General features: G+C 43.2%; 1 protein-coding gene across 2 annotated transcripts; it reads right to left on the bottom strand.

Moving 5' to 3' along the window:
• Positions 1 to 480: 480 nt before the first annotated feature.
• On the bottom strand, positions 481 to 24,320 carry ak7b (adenylate kinase 7b). Of its 2 annotated transcripts, XM_005463447.4 has the most exons (18): positions 24,174 to 24,320; positions 20,811 to 20,963; positions 20,611 to 20,719; positions 16,502 to 16,596; positions 16,075 to 16,185; positions 15,919 to 16,002; positions 5,737 to 5,822; positions 5,521 to 5,611; positions 4,909 to 4,986; positions 4,477 to 4,626; positions 4,270 to 4,398; positions 4,093 to 4,192; positions 2,035 to 2,160; positions 1,908 to 1,958; positions 1,596 to 1,793; positions 1,280 to 1,500; positions 900 to 1,058; positions 481 to 808 (listed from the first exon to the last, which is right to left on the bottom strand). In XM_005463447.4, exons 1-18 carry the CDS (start codon positions 24,270 to 24,272, stop codon positions 776 to 778), a joined length of 2,073 nt encoding a protein of 690 aa, XP_005463504.1. In that variant the 5' UTR covers positions 24,273 to 24,320; the 3' UTR covers positions 481 to 775. The 2 variants fall into 2 exon arrangements, with proteins under 2 accessions (XP_005463504.1, XP_013121720.1); XM_013266266.3 differs by lacking the exons at positions 481 to 808; positions 900 to 1,058 and having other exon boundaries at positions 1,345 to 1,500; positions 1,601 to 1,793.
• Between the last annotated feature and the right edge of the window lie 708 nt (positions 24,321 to 25,028).

A 25,028-nucleotide genomic window follows, 5' to 3' on the forward strand; every position in this document is an offset into this window, starting at 1 on the left:
TGTTGTGTAATGGTGTGGGTTTGAAACTATGTTTAGTGTTAATGTACTCGGTGTTACAGATTATCTGCTATACTCAGTTTATTTCAGCGCATCATGAAAATGAGCAGGTAAATACAGAGAGTGAACTTTGAACTTCAGGTTCTGTTTGTACCCACATACTGCATGTTGGTCACTATGACAGAAAACTGTTTAAGCATATTGTGTGTGTGTGTGTTTGTACCTGGGGCACACATGCTGCAGTCCAACAGTCTTGCAGCAGCTTGCATCACAGTGTTTCCCAAATAAACTCCACTAATTTCCCCATGTGGTGATTAAGTATGTACAATGAAATCGTTTGGTGTTCTGTCGCAACCAATTATGTACACTTTGGAGTCACGAGTGGCAACATGAGAGACCGACAAATTAGCTGCCATTCGTAACATTTATCCTTCCTGGAAATCTGAAGCTAAATCAAAGCAATTATGACCCGAGCGTGTCTGCTTTACAGTTTACCAAGTTTATTAAGCAAATTAACTTCCTAATTAGCTCCTGGTTTTGTGCACACTTTCATCTGCTTTTTGGGTTGCTTTTAAGTAACGGCCAGCACATCAGAGCCCAAACAAAGCCGTATATGAATGCAACAGGGGCAGGAGAATGGGCCACTTAGAAATCAGACCTAATCAAAATCCCAGCATGGAGTTGGGGACACTTGGCATGTGACGACTGAAATGCTCTGACGAGTCTCAAAGACTCAAAGGAAATTTTCCTCGGCTAGGAAAGCTGCTCGTAATCGGCTTCAAAAGGGGTTGTTCTTCAGCAAGTACTCTGCCTGAAAGACAAAGAGACACACGCCATCATGATTAGTGTCATGTAGAGGTGGACGCTAATGACCAGGCAATAATCTGTGGGCAGTGAAATACCAGGAAGTCCACGGGGTCCTGTGGTTGAGCTCGGCAGCATTCAATCAGACCCCGGCTCAGCGTGGGCACAACCTGTTCCATCAGGTAGTCCCTCATAGGGCCTGACGTGGCCTCCAGCTCTTCCTCCTCCTGCTGCCTCACCTCCTCCAACTTCTTAGTCTAATAAACAGAAACACGTAGAGAATAATTCAGCTTCATTGCACCATGACTCTTTTGGTGTTTAGCCGTCATGGCCACCTTTGTGACACTGAATGTCTCACGTCATGTGTAACGCAGCTTGTTAAACCAAAGCTCTAGCTTCATAGCGCACCCCTCTGGTCATTGCTAGGAAATGTGTTTTATATGTAGTTGACAGCGCCTCGTGTTTCTCCTCCACCTACCCACTCAGCCCAGTGTGCAGCCCTGTCTCTGGCCTCGTCGGCCTCCATCCGCTCCACCTCTGCTCTCTCCTGGGCTTCTCTCCTCAGCCTCTCGGCAGCCTTCCTCCTCTCCTCCTCCTTCACCTCCTGGCTGCTCGGACCGTAGTTTCTGGGCTGGCCCACTATGTCAATGACCTTCTGCATCAGAGACAGGCAGTCTGCTTCATTGCTGCTGCTGATCTCTGCAGAGGATGACAAGGAGCACAGAGACTTTTAGCAACACTAAGAAAGTAGCATTTCCCCCTCACATGTGATGCAGTCAGACTTCACGGGTTACCAAACTGCAGAGGGATGATGTCATGCTCATAAAAGTAGTTGAGGACCATATCATCCTCCGACTGTTTCTCCTTGTAAGCAGCCAGCCGCCTCGAGAAGTTCTCTGGCTCGTAGTTGTGTTCCTGCACACAGGTCTCGGGCAGGTTGAGCACTCGATCCAACAGGAAGGCCTCTGTGGCCTCCAGGCACAACACAAACTCTGTGGCCCACACAAGAGAACTGTTACTGATGGAGCACTCAGGCTTCACTGCACATCTGTTACTCTTGTTAAATGTGAAATAAAAGGATCTGATTCACAGCTCCCTGCAGGTACCGGGTATAATGTTGGTTAAAGAATTCTGGGATGTTGCATCCTCTTCTTTACCTGAGGAAGAAGGAAAACACGAGTGAGTGAGCAGGTGTGGCCCTGACATGTAAGAGCCTCGGTGTGTCCGACTCACCGCCAAAGAGCTCTTTGGCTTGTTCACGTGTTTGGGGAAAGTCCTCCAACACATAACCCTGGTTATTACACGGGTTAGTCATCAGCTTGTCCCTCATCACGTTCAACAGCAGCTCCTCATCCAGACCTGCAGGATTCATGTTTCAATCAACTCATGCCTCAAGGCGCTTTATATTGTAAAGATCATACAATAATACCAATCTGTACAAATAGTCCATGTGATCATGTGACAAAACCATCCAATCCGAACACTGTTCACAGCAGCAGATCATTTCCCATAATACAGATAAATATGTAATTAATGATGGGTGTCACTGCCCCGTCTAACAGCGGATTTATCCTGAAGCATGTGCAAAAACCTGCCTAATTCACGTTCTGCTCACTTTGTGAGAGCTAACCATAAACTCACAGCATGTTCCTATAGCTGAGCAGACACCTCACAAACAGGTGTGAACGTTCAAAGATGGGACACAACACCAAGTCTCTGACAGAGAGCACAAACACAGCACCCTGCTCAGTAATGACCCAACAAAGTGCACAGAGTACTCAAAGCCAATATAAAACCTGATGAGTTTGTAATGCAACTCATGTCACCTTACAGAGAAATGTTCATGTGAGGAAAATGCTCGATCTGCATATAATACAAGCTGCTTCAAACAGAGCTCTGTTACTTTCTGAGGTACATAAAAGTGAGCTACAGTCGTGAAGAAGCTTTTTCCCAGTCAAGTTTAAAAAAAAAAATTAATAAGTTGAATGAATATTCCAGACTCCCAGAGTCTTCATAGAGCACCAAAGAAATATGGAAACAGAGCAAATGTCCCTCATGAATATGGAAAACAAACACATTCCTCTCAGAGTGAGCTGTAACCTCAGTCATGTACGCAGATCTGACAGGATTGATTAACATCAGTATTTTACAGCCATGAATAAAAACCCCCAGTGTCCATAACATACTGGGCGTTGCTGAACAAACGTTTAAGGTGGAACACATGACTGAAGTAATGAAGACATCTGGTTTTGGGTGTGGATCAGATGGTTTTTATATAAAGAACACAGCTTTGGTTTGCTGTCTGATCCCTCTGAGGAGGCACAGTCAGGGAAACCTGCTGTATCGTACCTGGGCTGGCTGTAGAGCCCTTAGCACTGGCCATCAGGCAAAAGCCAGACAATCACAGGAGTGGCAATTTTGTACACTGACACTAGCAAACCCTTCTAAATGTTTACCAGCATTAACTGAAGGTGTTAAAGTCAACTCTGACAAGTCAGAAATAATGTCATAAATACTGAAGCAGCTTACACAACATTAGGTTAAATATTAACGTAGAAATTAAAGTCATGAATTAGTTCTATATAGAAAACATGAAGACATAACCAGGAACTGTCGCCACAGGGAGAAGGAGGAGATGTTAGGCTTTGGTTCCTCCTGACGTCCGCTGCTTTCAGACTGAAATTAGGATAAACAATTATCATCTAAGGAGCTTGGAGAGAACGGGGACCTGTTTAAGTTCTGACACCAGGTGATGGAGAACCAGGTGTCTAAAGTGGGAGTGTGACTCACTGGTCATGTGACTCATCACGAGGCTGCTAGTTTCTTTCTTCTTTGTGTGTGTGTATGTAGATATTTCCATGTGAATATGTTGATATGTTCAGGTGTGTGTGTGTACATATATGAGTATGGGGTGAGCCAAGTTCCCCGTCCAGTACTACTGTTGGATTTACTGCTATAGTACAAGTAGCAGGGTCTTGTCTTACTGCATCACTGATGTCGCAGTTAAACAGCATGTTGTTGCTTTTTTGTATTTTGTTTCTTCAGATATTTTTAAAATCTTATGAAACTGTATATAAGCTATTTTCTTCCTCCATAGCTTATGTGAGTGCTGACTGCCTCACAAACACCAAACATATACTTACAAACAAGCAAACAAACACATTTCTGGTTCTTAATAATTAAAACTAGAAATTACCCTCACAATAAACACACTGCCCTCAGTCAGGACTCGTGTGCCAACACATCCAGACCTCGTTATCTGAAGCTAATCGTTTAGTAAACGAGCCGTACCTCGGTTCTGTTCCAGGCGTTCCTTCATCATGCTCAGCTGCTCCTGGACATCTTGTGTGGAATTCCCTTCATCGGGATCAGGATTCCTGACAGCATGTTCCTGAAGGGAAAGCAGTTTAAAATGCCTACAGCTGTACTCATTTCTAATTGATTTAGAGGAGAAAAGTAAGAGCTCACCAGCCGGGCGATGGTGTCAGAGATGGTGCTTTTCACTGTGATGTGATGGAGTCGGTAGTATTCGCAGATCTTTTTGGACACTGTGGTTTTACCTACTGCAGGAGCACCCAGTACACACAGACGGACGGGCTGCAAACACACAGATTAGCCAGTAAAACCTGACAGTGTGCACACTGTATGTAGTCTCATATGTGTTTGACTGCATACCAGCAACCCGCGGGTCTGCCGGAACTCCTGCACCACCACCTCTATATTTTCCACCAGACCAAACTGGCACACCCAGTTAAAAGAGAAAAGTTTCTTGATGTAAGCAGCCTCCATGCGGAGACTGACCAGTAGAGAGTTGGCTTCCATTACCTGTTGTAGCAAAAACAAAATACTTCAGTGTGTTGGAGAATCTTCTTTTCTCGTCTTTCCATGTTTTCACCTCTGCAAGCCCCACTGCAGGATCGACATGTTTATTCTTACTCACACACACACACACACACACACACAGGAAGCAGATGAATGTGAAAAAGCAACAGTCACATTGATCTTAGGAAAAACGTTTTTCATCTTCAGTTCTTTGAAAGCTGAATCACTGACTGATGGCGCACACGTCACACACTGATGAATGCAGTATAGAGAGGCACGTCATACACTGAGATCCTTGGTGAGGAAAGCATCCTCTGATGGCTTTTTCTGGATCTTCCCTGGTCCGAGGATGGAGGCAATTTTCTGGAGGAGAATCAACATAATTGTCTGATAAACATGTCAAACATTCATATTCGCACAGGTTAGACAGTTTACAGCAGCAGTCTATGGACGCCCCTGAGGCTGTCATCGTATGGATTGTGTATTTGTAACAGGATTCACTGCATTCATTTTTAATGGTCATAGTCAGTGTTGATGCCACGCATTAGCCTGGAGCGGAGTGTTTCTGGGGGTTTGAAGCTGGATGTGGATCACAGGGGGGTCTGACCCTGAAGCCACACGCTCATTGGCTAAAGACTCTTTCATTACCTAATCAACGTACACTGAAAAATCCTCCTTTCAGACAGAGAAAGAGAAAAATTTACAAAATGGACTTCATGCGTTATTCAATATTATCTGAAACGAGTGTTTACATTGGTAGAGTTAAGCCATTTTCCCAAACACGCTATATGGAAGTATTTTTCCCAATCACAGGTATGGTTCCAGAGCCCGAGGCTAAGCCCACTTTTTATACTGTCTATGGTTTGGCGAGGCTTCCTGATGACTTGCTAGACACACCTTGACAATTTCTTCCATGGTATTGTTAGAATCGTCCACTGCTAGTAGATAATATGGTCTTGGTTGATGTTGGATCACGCTGTAAACCACACTGGAACACAGAAGGAAAACCACAGGAAACAGTGAAACATCGTTTGTACCATCAGACCCTGTTGTGTGATGACTTCATGTTTCAGGCTGTCAGTTGTGTAGTACAAACAGAATGAAGCAGCCAACCTTGCCAAGTCATGGATGTGAATCGTGGGAACGATGTTCTTGCCATCTCCAAAGATGGGTATTCCATCTTCTCCCAGCCATGATTTCTATAAAGTCACATCACTGCAGTTACTCACATTTGTTTGGTCATTTTCATCTAATTAGACCTGAATATTCTTTTTCCTATTTTTCCATGAGTTACAGAGACAAACCGGTCAGCCGACTTATCATGTCATGTGATACAACATGTATCCACTTTATTGCATGAGAGCGTAACCATCGATAACAATGCCAGCCGTTTCATTTGGATAAATCTGACACAGCCTTCTGCAGCATCTTTCTAGTGTCCTCATACTTATCACTACATTGTGTTCATGTTCTAAGAGAAATCATTCCCACGATTTCACAAAGTCAGCTACACAAAGCATTTTGGAGACAGTAGCAGTCACGGGAGTTTATCTTGAAACAACAACTGTGACTTTTTTCCAACAATAGTATTTGGATTTTTTTTTTTTAAACAGAATTTTGACTTTAATTCTCAAACTGTGATTTTTTGTGTTGCCCTGATATTCTGTCATACTGTAGAGTGAGAAGATAAAAACCATTGTACAACATCATTTAGTGACTTTTGATCAAACCAAAAGTTTCCTACCAAAGCATGCTCAGGAATTCTAACATCCACCTCTGCAGGAAAAACCCTGCCAGCTTACAGGCCTCACACTGATCATTCTACAGCCTGTCGGCTCAGTGAACCACTGTGCACCTGGCACAAACACCAGTGATCATTTATAAAGCACTCCACAAGTGTTACACACACACACAAACGTGCTTTTTAGTTTCCGTGTTCTCCAAGAGTCCCTGACTCTTGGTGGCGCTGTCACTTGGTGTTCGCTCGCTTTGTGGTAGAGTATCACTTCCTGTTCCTGCTCAAACACGGTGGTGTTTCTGAGTAGCTTTTCTGCTTAGCAATTTAATTTAAATCTTTTGATACATCCCTTTTTCATAGTATAATCTTAACGTGCTTCATCTGTGTCAAGGGATTTCAGGATTTGGGGATTTTTATTATGTTATGCTTAAAAGTACGTTTCATTATCTAAATGTGTTTGCTCTTTCAGTATTCAGCTTAAATGGGGAAGTTACACTCTGTGCAGACAGGAAGCCTGCACGCAGCACAGTTCTATTTTATCTCTTCCTGTACGTGCTATGAAAAATAGCTATGAATAAAGGCTTCTTTTACTGCAGGGTGCGAGTCTCCCTGAGTCTCACCCGTGTACACGTTAAACCTGTCTGAGCGTTTTTATTCTGACCTGAGTTGCAATACAGGAAATCTCCTGACAATCTGAATCACCCTTTCTGTGTACTCACTACCTAATTTATAGCCAAAGTATTCACTCACTGTCTCTTTACTGTTTCGCTAGCTTAGCTCGTAGCGGACTCGTTAGCACCATGGCTACTTCACCTGTCCCTCCTGCACTTTCCTGCTCATTGTGTCAGATGTTTAGTTACTCCTCAGCCTCCTTTAGCAGTAATGATACCTGTAACAAATGTAGCATATTTGCAGCTCTGGAGGCCAGGATTACTGAATTGGAGACTCGGCTTCGCACCCTTCATTCACCCGTAGCTAGCCAGGCCCCTGTAGCTGGTGCAGCCGAAGATAGCGCAGGCCCCGCTAGCTGTTCCCCGGCAGACCCCAAGCAGCTGGGGAAAGAGGGCGGCTGGGTGACGGTGAGGAGGAAGCATAGTCTTAAACTGAAGCCCCAGGTACACCACCAACCTGTTCATGTGTCTAACCGTTTTTCCCCACTCGGCGACACACCCGCCGGGGGTCAAACTCTGGTAATTGGTGATTCTGTTCTCAGACATGTGAAGCTAGAGACACCGGCAACCAGTAGCGGTTTTTGATACGGGCGACACGGGCGGTTGCCCGGGGCGGCATCACGGGCATCGGCAAAAAAAATAAAAAATTGCTCGTACTCATGGTGCCCCGACATCATGCCAGCGCATATTGGGGATGGCATAGGCACCGATCGGTTTTCTATCGCCCATTTGCTGGGAGTAAGGGAGCCCTCCGTTTGCGGGGTGCGCCTGCTGCTTGCGGCACAGGGAGGAGAGGGCGGGGCGGCGGGGGATTCTCGGGCTGGCTGGAGCAGCATCTAATAACCAACTCGCAAAATAAAACAAAATAAAAACAAACCAACAACACGAAAACACCAGACATCATGATACAGACTTATAATTTGCACCGATGTTTTTCTATATTTCCCTCGGGATGAATAAAGCATAATTAATCAATAAATCAATCAATACACGAAAAGTGAGCGCGAGAGCCCTCGGTGCGCCTGCTCGCTGCTGAAGTCAAAGTAAACTTTATTGTCATCTCCGCTACATACAGTCCAGTATAGAGAGAGACGAGACGACGAGGCTCCAGTTACAGCAGTGCAAGTAAACGAACAATAAATAGTTAAGAGTAAAAACATGAATATACAGGGATCAATAATAATTTAAAATGTATATTTTATATTTTGTTGATTTAAAGTCTCAGACACAACCCGTTTTTAAAGTTTAAAAAAAGAGAAAGAAGAGGAGGAGTGTAGCGACTTCCACAGTCGCTAGAGGCCGGGGACTGAGCCTGCCTATTTGCCTGACGCGCTGTCAACTTTATGCAATAATGCGAGAGGTGGAATTGCTTGCTTGTTTATTAAAGTGCTTGAAAAGTTTACAGAGCGGCTCGCAATACAAACTCTTAAAACATCACAGGCTCTAATGCAACAAGGGGAAACTCGTTGGCTGCGGTCAACAAAAACTACGGCTACCAGCCCTCCTCTCTGTCAAAATCAAACCAGTGAAAGACAGACTGACAACGCCCTCTTAATGTCGCCGCTACCACCCACATGACTCCCGTTACACATCACCATAGCAACCAAACAAATGAAAACCCAGTGATCATTAAAATTCAATACATTTAATTATGGCTCCTACAAGGAGAAACAAGCAAAAGATACAGGTAAGCACATGTGTCACTGGATAATGGCAGGTCATGCATCCTAAAACTTTCAGAATACTTTCTTAATTATATGGGTTACAGTTCCTCCAAGAAGAAATGGTAAAAATAGTTACAGTAACAGACTAAACTCCAAACAATATATACAATAATATAACCCAGCTGTCTTAGCTAATTATAGGCCAATCTCCAACCTTCCTTTCATATCAAACATCCTTGAAAGAGTAGTTGTCAAACAGCTAACAGATCATCTGCAGAGGAATGGCTTATTTGAAGAGTTTCAGTCAGGTTTCAGAGCTCATCACAGCACAGAAACAGCTTTAGTGAAGGTTACAAATGATCTTCTTATGGCCTCTGACAGTGGACTCATCTCTGTGCTTGTCCTGCTAGACCTCAGTGCTGCGTTTGATACTGTTGACCATAATATCCTATTAGAGCGATTAGAACATGCTGTAGGTATTACAGGTACTGCACTGCAGTGGTTTGTATCATATCTATCTAATAGACTCCAGTTTGTACATGTAAATGGAGAGTCCTCTTCACACACTAAGGTCAATTATGGTGTTCCACAGGGTTCAGTGCTAGGACCAATTCTGTTTACATTATACATGCTTCCCCTAGGCAGCATCATTAGAAGACATAGCATAAATTTTCACTGCTATGCAGATGACACGCAGCTCTATCTATCCATGAAGCCAGGTAACACACACCAATTAGTGAAACTGCAGGAATGTCTTAAAGACATAAAGACCTGGATGGCCGCTAACTTTCTGCTTCTTAATTCAGATCAAACTGAGGTTATTGTACTCGGCCCTGAAAATCTTAGAACTATGGTATCTAAGCAGATTCTTACTCTGGATGGCATTACCTCGGCCTCCAGTAACACTGTGAGGAACCTTGGAGTCATTTTTGACCAGGACATGTCCTTCAATGCACATATTAAACAAATATGTAAGACTGCTTTCTTCCATTTGCGCAACATCTCTAAAATTAGAAATATCCTGTCTCAGAGTGATGCTGAAAAACTAGTTCATGCATTTATTACTTCCAGGCTGGACTACTGTAATTCTTTATTATCAGGATGTCCTAAAAACTCCCTGAAAAGCCTTCAGCTGATCCAAAATGCTGCAGCAAGGGTACTGACAGGGACTAGAAAGAGAGAGCATATTTCTCCTGTTTTGGCTTCCCTTCATTGGCTTCCTGTTAAATCCAGAATTGAATTCAAAATCCTGCTCCTCACATACAAAGTCTTAAATAATCAGGCCCCATCTTATCTTAATGACCTTGTAGTACCATATCACCCCATTAGAGCACTTGGCTCTCGCTCTGCAGGCTTACTTGTTGTTCCTAGAGTATTTAAAAGTAGAATGGGAGGCAGAGCCTTCAGTTTTCAGGCCCCTCTTCTGTGGAACCAGCTTCCAGTTTGGATTCAGGAGACAGACACTATCTCTACTTTCAAGATTAGGCTTAAAACTTTCCTTTTTGCTAAAGCATATAGTTAGGGCTGGACCAGGTGACCCTGAATCCTCCCTTAGTTATGCTGCAATAGACGTAGGCTGCCGGGGATTCCCATGATGCATTGAGTTTTTCCTTTCCACTCACCTTTCTCACTCACTATGTGTTAACAGACCTCTCTGCATCGAATCATATCTGTTATTAATCTCTGTCTCTCTTCCACAGCATGTCTTTATCCTGTTTTCCTTCTTCACCCCAACCGGTCGCAGCAGATGGCCCCGCCCCTCCCTGAGCCTGGTTCTGCCGGAGGTTTCTTCCTGTTAAAAGGGAGTTTTTCCTTCCCACTGTCGCCAAAGTGCTTGCTCATAGGGGGTCATATGATTGTTGGGTTTTTCTCTGTATTTATTATTGTGCTATCTACTGTACAATATAAAGCGCCTTGAGGCGACTTTTGTTGTGATTTGGCGCTATATAAATAAAATTGAATTGAATTGAATTGAATTAATATTAATATAATAGTAATTAGTCAGTGTCAATTGTTGATTTGTCCTGTTCTCATTGTATGACGAATTATGATGTCTGTTTAGTAGCCGTTTGCATACTATGCATTCTCTCTCTTCATATGTGTGTGTGTGTGTGTGTGTGTGTGTGTGTGTGTGTGGGGGGGGGGGGGGGGGGGCAGAGGGAGTGTTCGCCCAGGGCACCAAATAGGCTAGGACCGCCACTGCCGGCAACCATAGTCAATTGTCTTCCAGGGGCCAGAGCAGGCGACATTGAAGGAAATTTAAAACTGCTGGCTAAGGGTAAACGTAAATACAGTAAGATCATAATTCACGTCGGCAGTAATGACACCCGGTTACGCCAATCGGAGGTCACTAAAATCAATATTGAATCGGTGTGTAACTTTGCCAAAACAATGTGGGACTCTGTAGTTTTCTCTGGTCCCCTCCCCAATCAGACCAGGAGTGACATGTTTAGCCGCATGTTCTCCTTAAATTGCTGGCTGTCTGAGTGGTGTCCCAGAAACGATGTGGGCTTCATAGATAATTGGCAAACCTTCTGGAGGAAACCTGGTCTTGTTAGGAGAGACGGCATCCATCCCACTTTGGATGGAGCAGCTCTCATTTCTAGAAATATGGACCAATTTATTAAACCCCCCAAAATATGACTATCCAGAGTTGGGACCAGGAAGCAGAGTTGCAGTCTTACACGCCTCTCTGCAGCTTCTCTCCTCCTGCTACCCCCCCAAAAACCCATCTCCATAGAGACTGTGTCAGCTCCCAAACAGACAAAAAACAAACTAAAAACCAGCAATAAACAACTTAAACATAAAAAATCACAAAGAAAGAACAATACAGTATCCACATCTGAACCAAAGAGTAAAACAGTGAAATGTGGATTATTAAATATTAGGTCTCTCTCCTCCAAGTCTCTGTTAGTACATGACTTAATAATTGATCAACAAATCGATTTACTCTGCCTTACAGAAACCTGGTTGCAGCAGGATGAGTATGTTAGTTTAAATGAATCAACACCCCCGAGTCATTCTAACTACCAGAAATCCCGAAGCACAGGCCGAGGGGGCGGTGTGGCAGCAATTTTTCACACCAGCCTATTAATTAACGAAAGACCAAGACAGACTTTTAATTCATTTGAAAGCCTGATGCTTAGCCTCGTCCACCCCAGCTGTAAAACTCAGAAACCAGTCTTACTTGTTATCATCTATCGTCCACCTGGGCCTTACACAGAGTTTCTCTCTGATTTCTCAGACTTTTTATCTGATTTAGTGCTCAGCTCAGATAAAATAATTATTGTGGGTGATTTTAACATCCATGTAGATGCTAAAAATGACAGCCTCAACATCACATTTAATCTGTTACTAGACTCAATTGGCTTCTCTCAAAATGTAAAAGAACCCACCCACCACTTTAATCACACTCTAGATCTTGTTTTAACATATGGCATAGAAACTGAACATTTAACAGTGTTTCCTGAAAACCCTCTGCTGTCTGATCATTTCCTGATAACATTTACATTTACAATAATTGATTACACAGCAGTGGAGAGTAGACTTTATCAAAGTAGATGTCTTTCTGAAAGTGCTGTAACTAAGTTTAAGAATATAATCCACCCACTGTTATCGTCTTCAATGCCCTGTACCAACATAGAGCAGAGCAGCTATCTGAACGCTACTCCAACAGAGGTCGATTATCTTGTTAATAATTTTACCTCCTCACTACGTACGACTCTGGATACTGTAGCTCCTGTGAAAACTAAGGCCTCAAATCAGAAGTACCTGACTCTGTGGTATAATTCTCAAACACGTAGCCTAAAGCAGATAACTCGTAAGCTGGAGAGGAAATGGCGTGTCACACATTTAGAGGATCATCATTTAGCCTGGAGAAATAGTTTGCTGCTTTATAAGAAAGCCCTCCGCAAAGCCAGAACATCTTACTATTCATCACTGATTGAAGAAAATAAGAACAACCCCAGGTTTCTCTTCAGCACTGTAACCAGGCTGACAAAAAGTCAGAGCTCTACTGAGCCAACAATCCCTTTAACGTTAACTAGTAATGACTTCATGAACTTCTTCACAAATAAAATTTTTATCATTAGAGAAAAAATTACCAATAATCATCCCACAGATGTAATATTATCTACAGCTACTTTTAGTACCATCAATGTTAAGTTAGACTCTTTTTCTCCAATTGATCTTTCTGAGTTAACTTCAATAATTACTTCCTCCAAACCATCAACGTGTCTTTTAGACCCCATTCCTACAAAACTGCTCAAAGAAGTCCTGCCATTAATTAATGCTTCAATCTTAAATATGATCAACCTATCTCTAATAATCGGCTATGTACCACAGGCCTTCAAGGTGGCTGTAGTTAAACCTTTACTTAAAAAGCCATCTCTAGACCCAGCTGTCTTAGCTAACTATAGGCCAATCTCCAACCTTCCTTTCATATCAAACATCCTTGAAAGAGTAGTTGTCAAACAGCTAACAGATCATCTGCAGAGGAATGGCTTATTTGAAGAGTTTCAGTCAGGTTTCAGAGCTCATCACAGCACAGAAACAGCTTTAGTGAAGGTTACAAATGATCTTCTTATGGCCTCTGACAGTGGACTCATCTCTGTGCTTGTCCTGCTAGACCTCAGTGCTGCGTTCGATACTGTTGACCATAATATCCTATTAGAGCGATTAGAACATGCTGTAGGTATTACAGGTACTGCACTGCAGTGGTTTGTATCATATCTATCTAATAGACTCCAATTTGTACATGTAAATGGAGAGTCCTCTTCACACACTAAGGTCAATTATGGTGTTCCACAGGGTTCAGTGCTAGGACCAATTCTGTTTACATTATACATGCTTCCCTTAGGCAGCATCATTAGAAGACATAGCACAAATTTTCACTGCTATGCAGATGACACGCAGCTCTATCTATCCATGAAGCCAGGTAACACACACCAATGAGTTAAACTGCAGGAATGTCTTGAAGACATAAAGACCTGGATGGCCACTAACTTTCTGCTTCTTAATTCAGATCAAACTGAGGTTATTGTACTCGGCCCTGAAAATCTTAGAAATATGGTATCTAAGCAGATTCTTACTCTGGATGGCATTACCTCGGCCTCCAGTAACACTGTGAGGAACCTTGGAGTCATTTTTGACCAGGACATGTCCTTCAATGCACATATTAAACAAATATGTAAGACTGCTTTCTTCCATTTGTGCAACATCTCTAAAATTAGAAATATCCTGTCTCAGAGTGACGCTGAAAAACTAGTTCATGCATTTATTACTTCCAGGCTGGACTACTGTAATTCATTATTATCAGGATGTCCTAAAAACTCCCTGAAAAGCCTTCAGCTGATCCAAAATGCTGCAGCAAGAGTCCTGACAGGGACTAGAAAGAGAGAGCAGATTTCTCCTGTTTTGGCTTCCCTTCATTGGCTTCCTGTTAAATCCAGAATTGAATTCAAAATCCTGCTCCTCACATACAAGGTCTTAAATAATCAGGCCCCATCTTATCTTAATGACCTTGTAGTACCATATCACCCTATTAGAGCACTTCGCTCTCACACTGCAGGCCTACTTGTTGTTCCTGGAGTATTTAAAAGTAGAATGGGAGGCAGAGCCTTCAGTTTTCAGGCCCCTCTTCTGTGGAACCAGCTTCCAGTTTGGATTCAGGAGACAGACACTATCTCTACTTTCAAGATTAGGCTTAAAACTTTCCTTTTTGCTAAAGCATATAGTTAGGGCTGGACCAGGTGACCCTGAATCCTCCCTTAGTTATGCTGCAATAGACGTAGGCTGCCGGGGATTCCCATGATGCATTGAGTTTTTCCTTTCCAGTCACCTTTCTCACTCACTATGTGTTAATAGACCTCTCTGCATCGAATCATATCTGTTATTAATCTCTGTCTCTCTTCCACAGCATGTCTTTATCCTGTTTTTCTTCTTTCACCCCAACCGGTCGCAGCAGATGGCCCCGCCCCTCCCTGAGCCTGGTTCTGCCGGAGGTTTCTTCCTGTTAAAAGGGAGTTTTTCCTTCCCACTGTCGCCAAAGTGCTTGCTCATAGGGGGTCATATGATTGTTGGGTTTTTCTCTGTATTTATTATTGTGCTATCTACTGTACAATATAAAGCGCCCTGAGGCGACTTTTGTTGTGATTTGGCGCTATATAAATAAAATTGAATTGAATTGAATTGAATCCACTGAGTCATTGGTTGGCGCTAGTTAGCTACCATAATCTAATCCAACCAACTAACCTAGTGAGATTGTATTCTCTGCTCGGACAAGACGCCGATAGACGTGCTGTACGAACTTAAAACATTTATTTTTAAATGTAGCCTCACAGACAGGGTTCAGTCCATGACAGCTCTGAGAGCTCTAATGTATAATTCAGACCCGTGTTTCCCAACCACTGAGCTGCGGCACATAGGTGTGCCGTGAGAAATGATCAGCTGAATGTAATTGTTCAGGCAGAACAATTACATTCTCTTCCACTAGAGGGCAGTGCAACTACCTGCTCTAATTAAATGGCTTGCCAAGTGCCAGTAAAACAGAAGAAGACAAAGAAGAAACATAACAGTCATGCTGTGAGACGATGCGGCGTGTAACAGCAATAGATAAATATCTGAAAAGATAGAGTGCTCAGTCTGACCTGGGTCCAACCCAGATGAAGGCCCTAGCATGAGCAGTGGTCAGAAGAAAGCATTAAAGTCCAAACCAACCCAATTCTGCTACGTCTGGTGTGTGGGGGAAAATGATCAACATGCTTTTGTGACATATTTGTTTGGTTGTGCTGTGTGATTTTTCTAATGTGAAATATGTGTGTGGTTTCAAAAGGTTGGGAAACACTGATCTATATACATGTAGTGTTTCTCTCCCTGACAGTGAGGTTCAGCTGACTTTGAAACCGTCTTTCAGCAGCTGCACATATCGTATCAACCTGAAAATCCTAGCTGATTTCCATCTTGACATATCACATTCATAAGACTTTGAGAAAACTTGACCTCTGACCTTGAGGTCACTGATATTCAAACCTGTCTGAGAGTCTTAGTAGATACACCTATGGTGTTAATTTGCAGCTCCTGCGTTGCAGTTTTCCAGTTATGGCAATCACACATTAAGATGTCAACATCAGCAGTAAACTAATCTGCAGTGTTAACCTACCTTTGACTTTCAAAGTCTGTCTATCCCTCATCCTAATTGTAGAGTGCAGCCTTCAAATCTTACCTTGAAAAAGTAGTGGAAGATCTGTTCTCCCATCCCGTACTGAAGTCCTGCTGCCACCACGTACGTGGAGAAGAGCTTTCTTTCCTAAAAGTAACACGTAACACTCAGACACGTCTCCATCGAGTGTCTGTTATTAAAAAACTGTTACACACTTACAGTTTTGCCCATTTTCACTACTCTCTTCTCCAAGTCAATGTGCCGTTCAAAATTGGGATGTGCTCTCCTGCTCCAGAAAATCGCATCAGTGAAAGGAAGCTCCAGATCATCCTGTCACGAGCATCATGGCAGGAGATTACCAGCAACTTCATGACAGATTTATGTGGACATGCTTGGTACTCCATGTCACAGGGTACAGAAATATAAAGAACGAATCATAAAACCCTGAGATGGTTTTTTGCTTTTGACACAACATTGTGATAACATCTATAATGTTCTTACTACATCTTTTTATCCCAGAGAGCACTGTAGTCAGAAACATCTTGTTTCTCATAAAGGCTTCACTTTAATGAGTTTCTTATAAGTTTAGGTAGATATTACAAATGCACAATGACCGGTATGTCAGATTTCTGTTATATACACTTACAGGATCAGCTGGCTTGCTGCAGGCCCAGGTCATGATCGTGGAGATGAGGATAAACAACTTTGGCCCAGAAAAATGCTCGACTTCACTGTGAAGCGCTACGATTGAAAAAAAAATCTTTTGTGACGGCTTAAAGAGCTTTTCAATTTCAATCAGATTAGATAAGATAACTCTTTATTGTCATTGCACAGTCATACATAGTACAATAGTACAATGAAATTGGAAAACTGTCCTACGTCGGCACTACATACAACACAACACGACACGATGCGACACATCACAACGCAACACAAACAACACAACACAGTATAATAACTTAGTAATAAAAAAGAAGAATAAGTGTATTTGTATTGCACACTGTTATTATTGCACATTAATTATTATTGCACCTTGTTATAAATATAAATATTATTATTGTTACTGTTTTTACCGTTGTTACCTCCCCCCCAAAAAAAGTCCAGGTAGGTAGCCAGTCAGGTCAGCTGTTTGCAGTGATCAGGGCTGTTGCCCTGTTGTAAAAGCTGTCCTTGAGTCTATTTGTTCGGGACCTCAGCAGCCTGAACCTCCTGCCAGACGGCAGCAGCTTAAACACCCGGTGTCCTGGGTGTGTACCGTCCCGTAGGATGCTGCACGCCCTCTTGAGACAGCGAGTGCTGTACAGGTCCTTCAGGGAGGGAAGAGGATGTCCAATGATTTTTTGGGCCATATTGATGACCCTCTGGAGTGCCTTTCTGTGTGCTGTGGTGCAGCTGGAGAACCACACACCGATGCAATATGTCAGCACACTTTCAATGGAGCAGCGGTAGAAGACGGTCAGCAGCTCCTTCTTCAGGTCCATTTTTCTGAGGATTCTCAGAAAGTGGAGACGCTGTTGGGCCTTCTTCAAAACAGTCGAGGTGTTTGGGCTCCATTGGAGGTCTGTGTCTATGTGCACACCCAGAAACTTGAAACTGGAGACCCTTTCCACGCACTCCATGTTGATGCTGACAGGCTGCAGCTCAGACTTCCTCCTTCTGAAATCAACTACCAGTTCTTTTGTCTTGGTGGTATTGAGGTCCAGGTTGTTATCTACACACCAATCTGACAGCCTCTGAACTTCAGCTCTGTACGCCGTCTCATCTCCCCCAGAGATGAGCCCCACCACGGTGGTATCATCTGCAAACTTGATGACTGCGTTGTCTGGGTGGGTACTAACACAGTCATGTGTGTACAGAGTGTACAGTAGGGGACTCAGTACACAGCCTTGTGGAGAGCCGGTGTTGAGGCTGAGGGCTGAGGAAAGATGAGGCCCCACTCTAACTCTCTGTACACGGTCTGACAGGAAGTCTCTGATCCAGCGGCAGGTGGTAGAAGGAAGTCCGATTTCCAGCAGTTTAACTATTAGTCTGTCCGGGAGTATCGTATTGAAAGCAGAGCTAACGTCAACAAAGATCAGCCTGGCGTAACGGCCCTGCACTTCCAGGTGAGAGATGGTGGTGTGGAGCGTTGTAGCAATGACATCTTCAGTTGATCTGTTAGCTCTGTATGCGAACTGGAGTGGGTCGAGTGTTGGTGGCAGGCAGGACATGATGTGACGTCGGACCAGTTTCTCGAAGCACTTCATTATAACAGGTGTTAGAGCAACTGGTCGGTAGTTGTTGAGGCTGCTAATGTTAGTACGCTTTGGCAGTGGGACAATTGTGGCTGACTTTAGGCACGGCGGGATGCAGGACTGGGACAGTGAAGTGTTGAAGATCTTAGTGAAGACCCCAGCCAGCTGGTCTGCACACTCTTTAAGGACCCTTGCGGTTACCCTATCTGGTCCGGCGGCCTTCTTGGGGTTCACTGCCCTCAGTGTGCGCCTCACCTCATATTCCTGCACTATGAGGCTTGGGCTGCTGCTGCTGTCCGATGTTTTTGCTGCTGCTGCCTCTGGTCCCTTCACCTCAAAGCGTGCGAAGAAGTGGTTCAGCTCCTCCGCAAGCTCGGCGTTACCCTCAGTCAACGTGGTATTGCAGGGTTTGTAGTTGGTTAAGTGCTGAACTCCCTGCCATAGCTGTCGTGAGTTGTTGTTGCTGAAGTGGTCTTCGATCCTTCTCTTGTACGCTGCCTTGGCTTCTCTGATGCCTCTTTTCAACTCAGATCTGGCTGCACTGTAATGCATACCATCACCGGATCTAAAAGCGGCGTCACGTTGCTTCAGCAGGACCTGGACCTCTTTAGTCATCCAGGGGTTCTGGTTGGAATACACCCGGAGACGTTTGTCCACAGTGACACTGTTGACACAGAAGTTAATATATGAGAGCACTGATGTTGTGTGCTCTTCAAGGTCCTGATGTTCGAACACACTCCAGTCCGTGTTTTCAAAACCGTCCTGCAGCTGATGTGATGCGCCTTCTGGGCAGGTTTTCACAGTTTTTGTGACTGGGGGGGATCTTCTCCTAACGGGAGTGTATGCAGGGATCAGCAGCATGGACATGTGGTCTGACAAACCTAGATGTGGTAGAGGGGTTACTCTGTAGCCTTTTTGGATGTTGCTGTAGGCTTTATCCAGTGTGTTTTTCCCCTCGTTGCACATTTAATATACTGTTCAAATCTGGGGAATACTGACCTTAAATCAGCAGGGTTGAAGTCCCCAGCTATAATGTGCACTGCGTTTGGATGGGAATTCTGCTGATTGCTTATTGTCTTGTGCAGCTCCTCCATGGCCGAGTTAGCATTAGCATCGGGTGGTACATACACGGCCGTTACCATGACAACAGTAAACATGCGAGATATGTAGACGGGTCTGCACTTCACAGTCAAATATTCCAAATCCGGGGAACAATAGCTGTCTACAGTCTTTGTGTTTTTGCACCAGCTGTCATTGGTGTAGATGCATAAACCCCTCCTTTGTTCTTACCGGAGTGGCCGTTCCTGTCGTGACGGTGGACCGTGCAGCCTGCTAGCTCAATAGCCGAGTCCGGAATTGATGGCTGCAGCCAAGTCTCTGTGAGTAATATTATGCTGCTGTCCCGTACACACTTCATTGGTTCATTGATATAGTTCTGGTTCACAACAACAGTTCCCTCACAGAGCTTTATATAATAAATTAAAGACCGTGCAATATTAGAGAGAGAGCACCAGCAGTCTGATGATGCCCTGGGACCACCACCTGGTGACAACGGGAAGGAAGAATTCCCTTTCAACAGGAAGAGAACTTGGCAGAAGCAGGCTCAGGTAGAGGTGACATATACCTCAACTGGCTGGAGGGTGAAGAAAAGAGCATAAAGAGACCTGGAGAAAACTATCAAAGACACTACATTTAATGACATGATCCAGTGGCATTTAAATGCATCAGGACTGTGAAGATGCTACTGGTAAAATGGGTAAGTGTTATCGGTAGGGATGGCATTCCAACAACTTCAAACTGACTTAACAATATTTAAATTCTAGTTAAATCTAAAACTGAAGTTCCACATGGAAGCTTGACCTTCTGACCAGATGGACCAGCATGACAAAGATCAGGTAATAATCAGGGCTGCAGGGCCAGCGTCTGAACCACTGCTGTCTTCAGCTTGATTTGTATAAATGATGGCTGTTGTTAAATTCTGGACAGAGTGCACTGAGTGCATTACCAATGTGAACAAGAGAACCACAATAAAAAACAACCATAGTTACCTCCGTAACGTTTCGTAATGGGTCAAATGCAGAGAAAAACAAGTAATTTCCCCACGGGGATCAATAAAGTATACATTATTATTATCATCATTATTATTATTATTATTGGCCAGCACAACCAATAAATATCAGCCAGTGGAATCAGTAAGTCATACGTGCCATAGTATTCACTAACATGGCCGGTGTTATCAAACCAAGCACAAATGCAGTACTGCACATCAACTGAAGGACTGACGAAGTCACCTGGATGAGGGACGAAACGTTTCTCCCACAGAAAACGTCCAGATCAACAGAATCAACCTTTCTGGGTTCATCATATGGGTTTTCAAAAATATCAATTTGTAAAGTAGCTAAAGCTAAAGTAAGGAAAAACAAAGTACAAATAAATAAATAATAAACATAAATACAAACAAGAATTTGTACTTATAAGCAAATATTGAGCACATAGCCTCAGGGATACCTAACAGACTTACCTGAGGCAGCCCAGAGAGCTTCTTCCACCTGATCAGCATGCTGGGTAACATTGTAGATAACAACATCACAGCCCATCAGTTTGGAAAGGAGCTCATCTCGGTTCAGATGCTTGAAAAAAGCAACAAATAATTGGTCTTGAATTTAAAGTTTGAATAAAAGGCTAAGGCTTTCACAGCGTAAACGACTTTAAAGTACTTACAGTGTATTGTTCGAACACATGAGGCCTTTCCACGGCAGATGGATGTGAAACAGTTCCCACCACCTGGAAGGTCCTCTTATGGTTTGACAGCAGCTCTGCCTCCAGATCAGAGTTTGTATTAACAGCAGCTCCAGCCACACTTCCACTCAGGACCTAATCCAAAAACAACGTTCAAACCAACTTGAAAAGACTGAAAAGCCTTTCTTGTTCCACACGGCTTGAACTCTCTTAAGTTTTCCTGTAATTTCTTTAAGTCGTCTTCAGGAGTGGCTCTCTGGGCTTCTTACTGTGTGTGTGTTTCTTTCTGTGTTTTTAGGTCTGCTCTGACGGCCCTGTGGTGGCGTTTCTGTTTGCTTTAGTAGATCATGTGACCCTACTGTGGCGCTGAGGACACCTAGCCAACTCCTTGTTTCAGTTGCTCTCACAGGCTCAGTGCTCACTCATCCAAGAACACACCTCAGAACTGATTGACAAACTTTCCTGAGTTTTCTTTTGTAAATAACCCAGTTCATGCTTGAGAAACTTGTGTGAACTCTCCTTTGTTGTAAGCTAGAGTCACTTGTAACACATTTCTTCGTTTGCCCCCACTTGTCCAGTTTCCTCAGGTTTGTAGGACACACTGCACACCATGCCAAACTGATGGCTCTTTAGCATCATCTTGTGGGTGTAAAAATACTATTTTATGACTGTATAACTGTTTACCTGGCTATTTATTACAGATTCAAATAAAGACCAGGGAACAACTAGTGGGTTTTTTTTGCTACTGGCTGCTAGTAACAAGGTGCCTAGAATATAATTCAAATTGGTCCCCTGCAAAGTCCTCATGTCACTGGTTACGCTTGAATAGGTCACACACAGAGATTCCTCTGAACATTTCTCTCTGTGGGCTTTTTATTTTGAAAATAAATATATAAATGGTTTTCTTTGTAAAGCTACAGTAAGTCCAGCTCACATCAGCTTAACAGGGGCGGATCTAGAAGGGTTATTAACCCTCTGTGGTCCACGGACACGCTGCACCTCCAAATCACATGACTGATGTAAGCTGACACAGCAACAAGCTGCAGCCACACTGAGTCTCTGTTTCAGCCCACATTGAAAGTTTGGACTTCAAAGTTTTTAAATTTTAATTACAGGCCAGTAAATCCAGAGTTATGATAATATATATAAGCCACGCTTTTTTATAAATACTGTCGTCACGTTTTTGTGTGTGTGTGTTTTAAGCGTTTTCTAAGGACAGCGCGAAAACAGTAAAGAAAGAAAAAAGCCACCTCTTTCCTACGGGGGGGGGCGATCGTGGCTCAAGAGTTGGGAGCTCGCCTTGTAATCGGAAGGTTGCCGGTTCGAGCCCCAGCTTGGACAGTCTCGGTCGTTGTGTCCTTGGGCAAGACACTTCACCCATTGCCTACTGGTGGTGGTCAGAGGGCCCGGTGGCGCCAGTGTTCGGCAGCCTCGCCTCTGTCAGTGCGCCCCAGGGTGGCTGTGGCTACTATGTAGCTTGCCATCACCAGTGTGTGAATGTGTGTGTGAATGGGTGGATGTCTGGATATGTAAAGCGCTTTGGGGTCCTTAGGGACTAGTAAAGCGCTATATAAATACAGGCCATTTACCATTTACCATATCGGTGGAAAAATGCACCATGTCGACCAATTAAAAAAGAAAGTCAACACGTGGGATTTGGTTGTTTAGGAAGAGGGGAGAGTTTTGGGAGTGACGGTAACGGCAGCAAGACAGAGAGAGCGAGAGAGTTTTTAGATGTGGGAGATTTGTGACGTTTAGTGTGGAGTGTATACTTAGTGTGTTGTGTTGTGTTGTGTAGTTGTTCTGTTGTGTAGTCGTTTTGTCTTGTGTGTCAGTGAGGGCACTAATGAATGTCACTAAGGCACATTTGCAACGTAAACACTGTCACTAAGTAGAAAACCAGCGGAGTGATACACCTGCTGTTGTCAGGCCTGCAGGTTTGTCCCTGTGCTGTTCTGTCTTTTGGTGGACAAACTTTTTTTTTACTGGTACACATCATTTGTGGGGCATCTTATTGCGAAACCTGATTGTTCTCTCATTTTAGTTTTAGTAATATTTTTAAATGGTTGTACAAAATGAAAAAAACGGCAGGTGTATTGGCTGCATTTTTAGAGAAATAGTTGTATATGTTTACAAAAGTACAATTTATATTTGCATTTCAAGTTATAAAAATTTACTCAACATGTCTGTGGTTTTTTTTACAGTAAAAAAATACTACTAGGATTTTAAGTTCTTTATCTGATTTCAGATCAGTAATACTAATGCAGTATGTCAGTGAAAAAAACAACTAAATTCAGTTGAGCTGTAAAGATACCAAACAAGGCAAAGGGGAAAAAATAAAATGAAACAATTTGAGGGTGAAATACAAACGTAAACTCAAAAGGAGTCAAAAATGTCCGGTTGTATTTCAGACCTCAGAGGGTTAATCCAACAAATCATGAAAAATTAGGTTTAAATTTTTGTTCATGACAGTGCAGATTTCTGACATTTTGTGTAATTTAAGCTGTAACAATGTGATTGTTTTCTAACAAAAAACAGTGAAACTTAAGTTAGACTTGTGTTTGTAAATGAACCGCCCCATGTTGTGTAGCTTTCTGGATTTTATACTTATTGGGCTCCATATTTATTTATTATACAGGCTATACAATACATAAGATCAAAACTCACATGTTTTATGTAACTAAAGTGTGTAATTATGTGGGCTACGGACAATAATTAAGTTATAGACTATATTTATATGAAAAACGTGTATACTTACTGCATTTGAATCATTTTAACCATATGTAACCACCTGCATATGTGTTTGGGGGGGAAAAAAGGCTTTGATTTTGCCACCCCATTTGATTTCTTTGCCACCCTCATGCCACCCTAAGAAAATTTGTCTAGATCCGCCCCTGCAGCTTAAAGCAAGTCATCACCGTTTCATGACTTTCTGAAAATGTAAGTGACTCCATATTTAGACAGGACGTTTTACATCACCATCAGTCTGTGAAAACACCTCAAGCGTAATCCACCCATCAGAATGACGTCATTTAAATGCGTGGAAGCTCACCAACGACTGTTGTACCGGAAACAGGTGGTTAAGGAGTAGGAGGAGATAGGGCAGTAGGGCTAACAATAATAGAGAAAGTATCCTTGTTTTAGTAACCGATGATGTGAAAGGGATTAATGCTGAAAATACGAATCAGTGAATCGAAGATGACACCTATCTAACATCATTTCCGGTGTTGTTTGCTCGCTCTGCTCCAAGCCAAAGCTAATGAGTCATGTTTGGTGTTGCTGTGAGGTGGCGCACCACGTCAGAGCAGCTCCTTTCACTCAGTACGTACAGGCTTCAAATGTTACCTGAGCGATGTGTCTGGATGCGTACGAGTCCACGTTGTTAAGAAACACCCGTGTCATCTCTGGCTGCGCCATGCTGGGTCCCGACCGCGCTGTTAGCATGTTACTGTTAGTGTCGCGTAGTCAAGGAGACGGCCACTCCCACAGCTGTGACGTTAAAGCTAGGCTGACCAACCATCCTCTGTTTTTGTACTTCTGGACTGTTAAGCCTATATGACATTTTTTATTTCACTATTCATTAATCGCACAGAGAAGGCATCGTTTAAATATGTCAAAGTTTTCTTTAAGCAAACAGTATTATTAAAGTTCTTCATGACTGGGCCAAGTGTCTTATTTTTGGAAATCAAAATATGGTCACCTTATAAAGCTCCAGTGTGGACTTTTATAACATGTAGAAACATTAAAGCATTAAACCAAGTATTAGACCCTGTGCATGCACACTGATGCACAGCGATCATAAGACAACTCTTTATTCCCATTACACAGTCATACCTAGTACAATAGTACAACAAAATTGTAAACTGACCCCCACACTGCACTACACAACTGGCCTGTTTGGTGCCGTAAGCGAATACTCGCTCTATCCAATCATATTGAAGGCAGTCAACAAAGTCAGCAAAGAGCAGCTTGGTGTAACGCCCCTGTTGTTCCAGGTGAGAGATGGTGGTGTGGAGCGTTGTAGCAATGGCGTCTTCAGTTGATCTGTTAGCTCTGTATGCGAACTGGAGCGGGTCGAGTGTTGGTGGCAGGCAAGACATGATGTGACGTCGGACCAGTTTCTCGAAACACTTCATTATAACAGGTGTTAGAGCAGCTGGTCGGTAGTCGTTGAGGCTGCTAATGTTTGTCCGCTTAGGC

Source organism: Oreochromis niloticus, linkage group LG19 (genome assembly GCF_001858045.2).
Source record: "Oreochromis niloticus isolate F11D_XX linkage group LG19, O_niloticus_UMD_NMBU, whole genome shotgun sequence".
In the NCBI taxonomy this organism is placed as follows: domain Eukaryota; kingdom Metazoa; phylum Chordata; class Actinopteri; order Cichliformes; family Cichlidae; genus Oreochromis; species Oreochromis niloticus.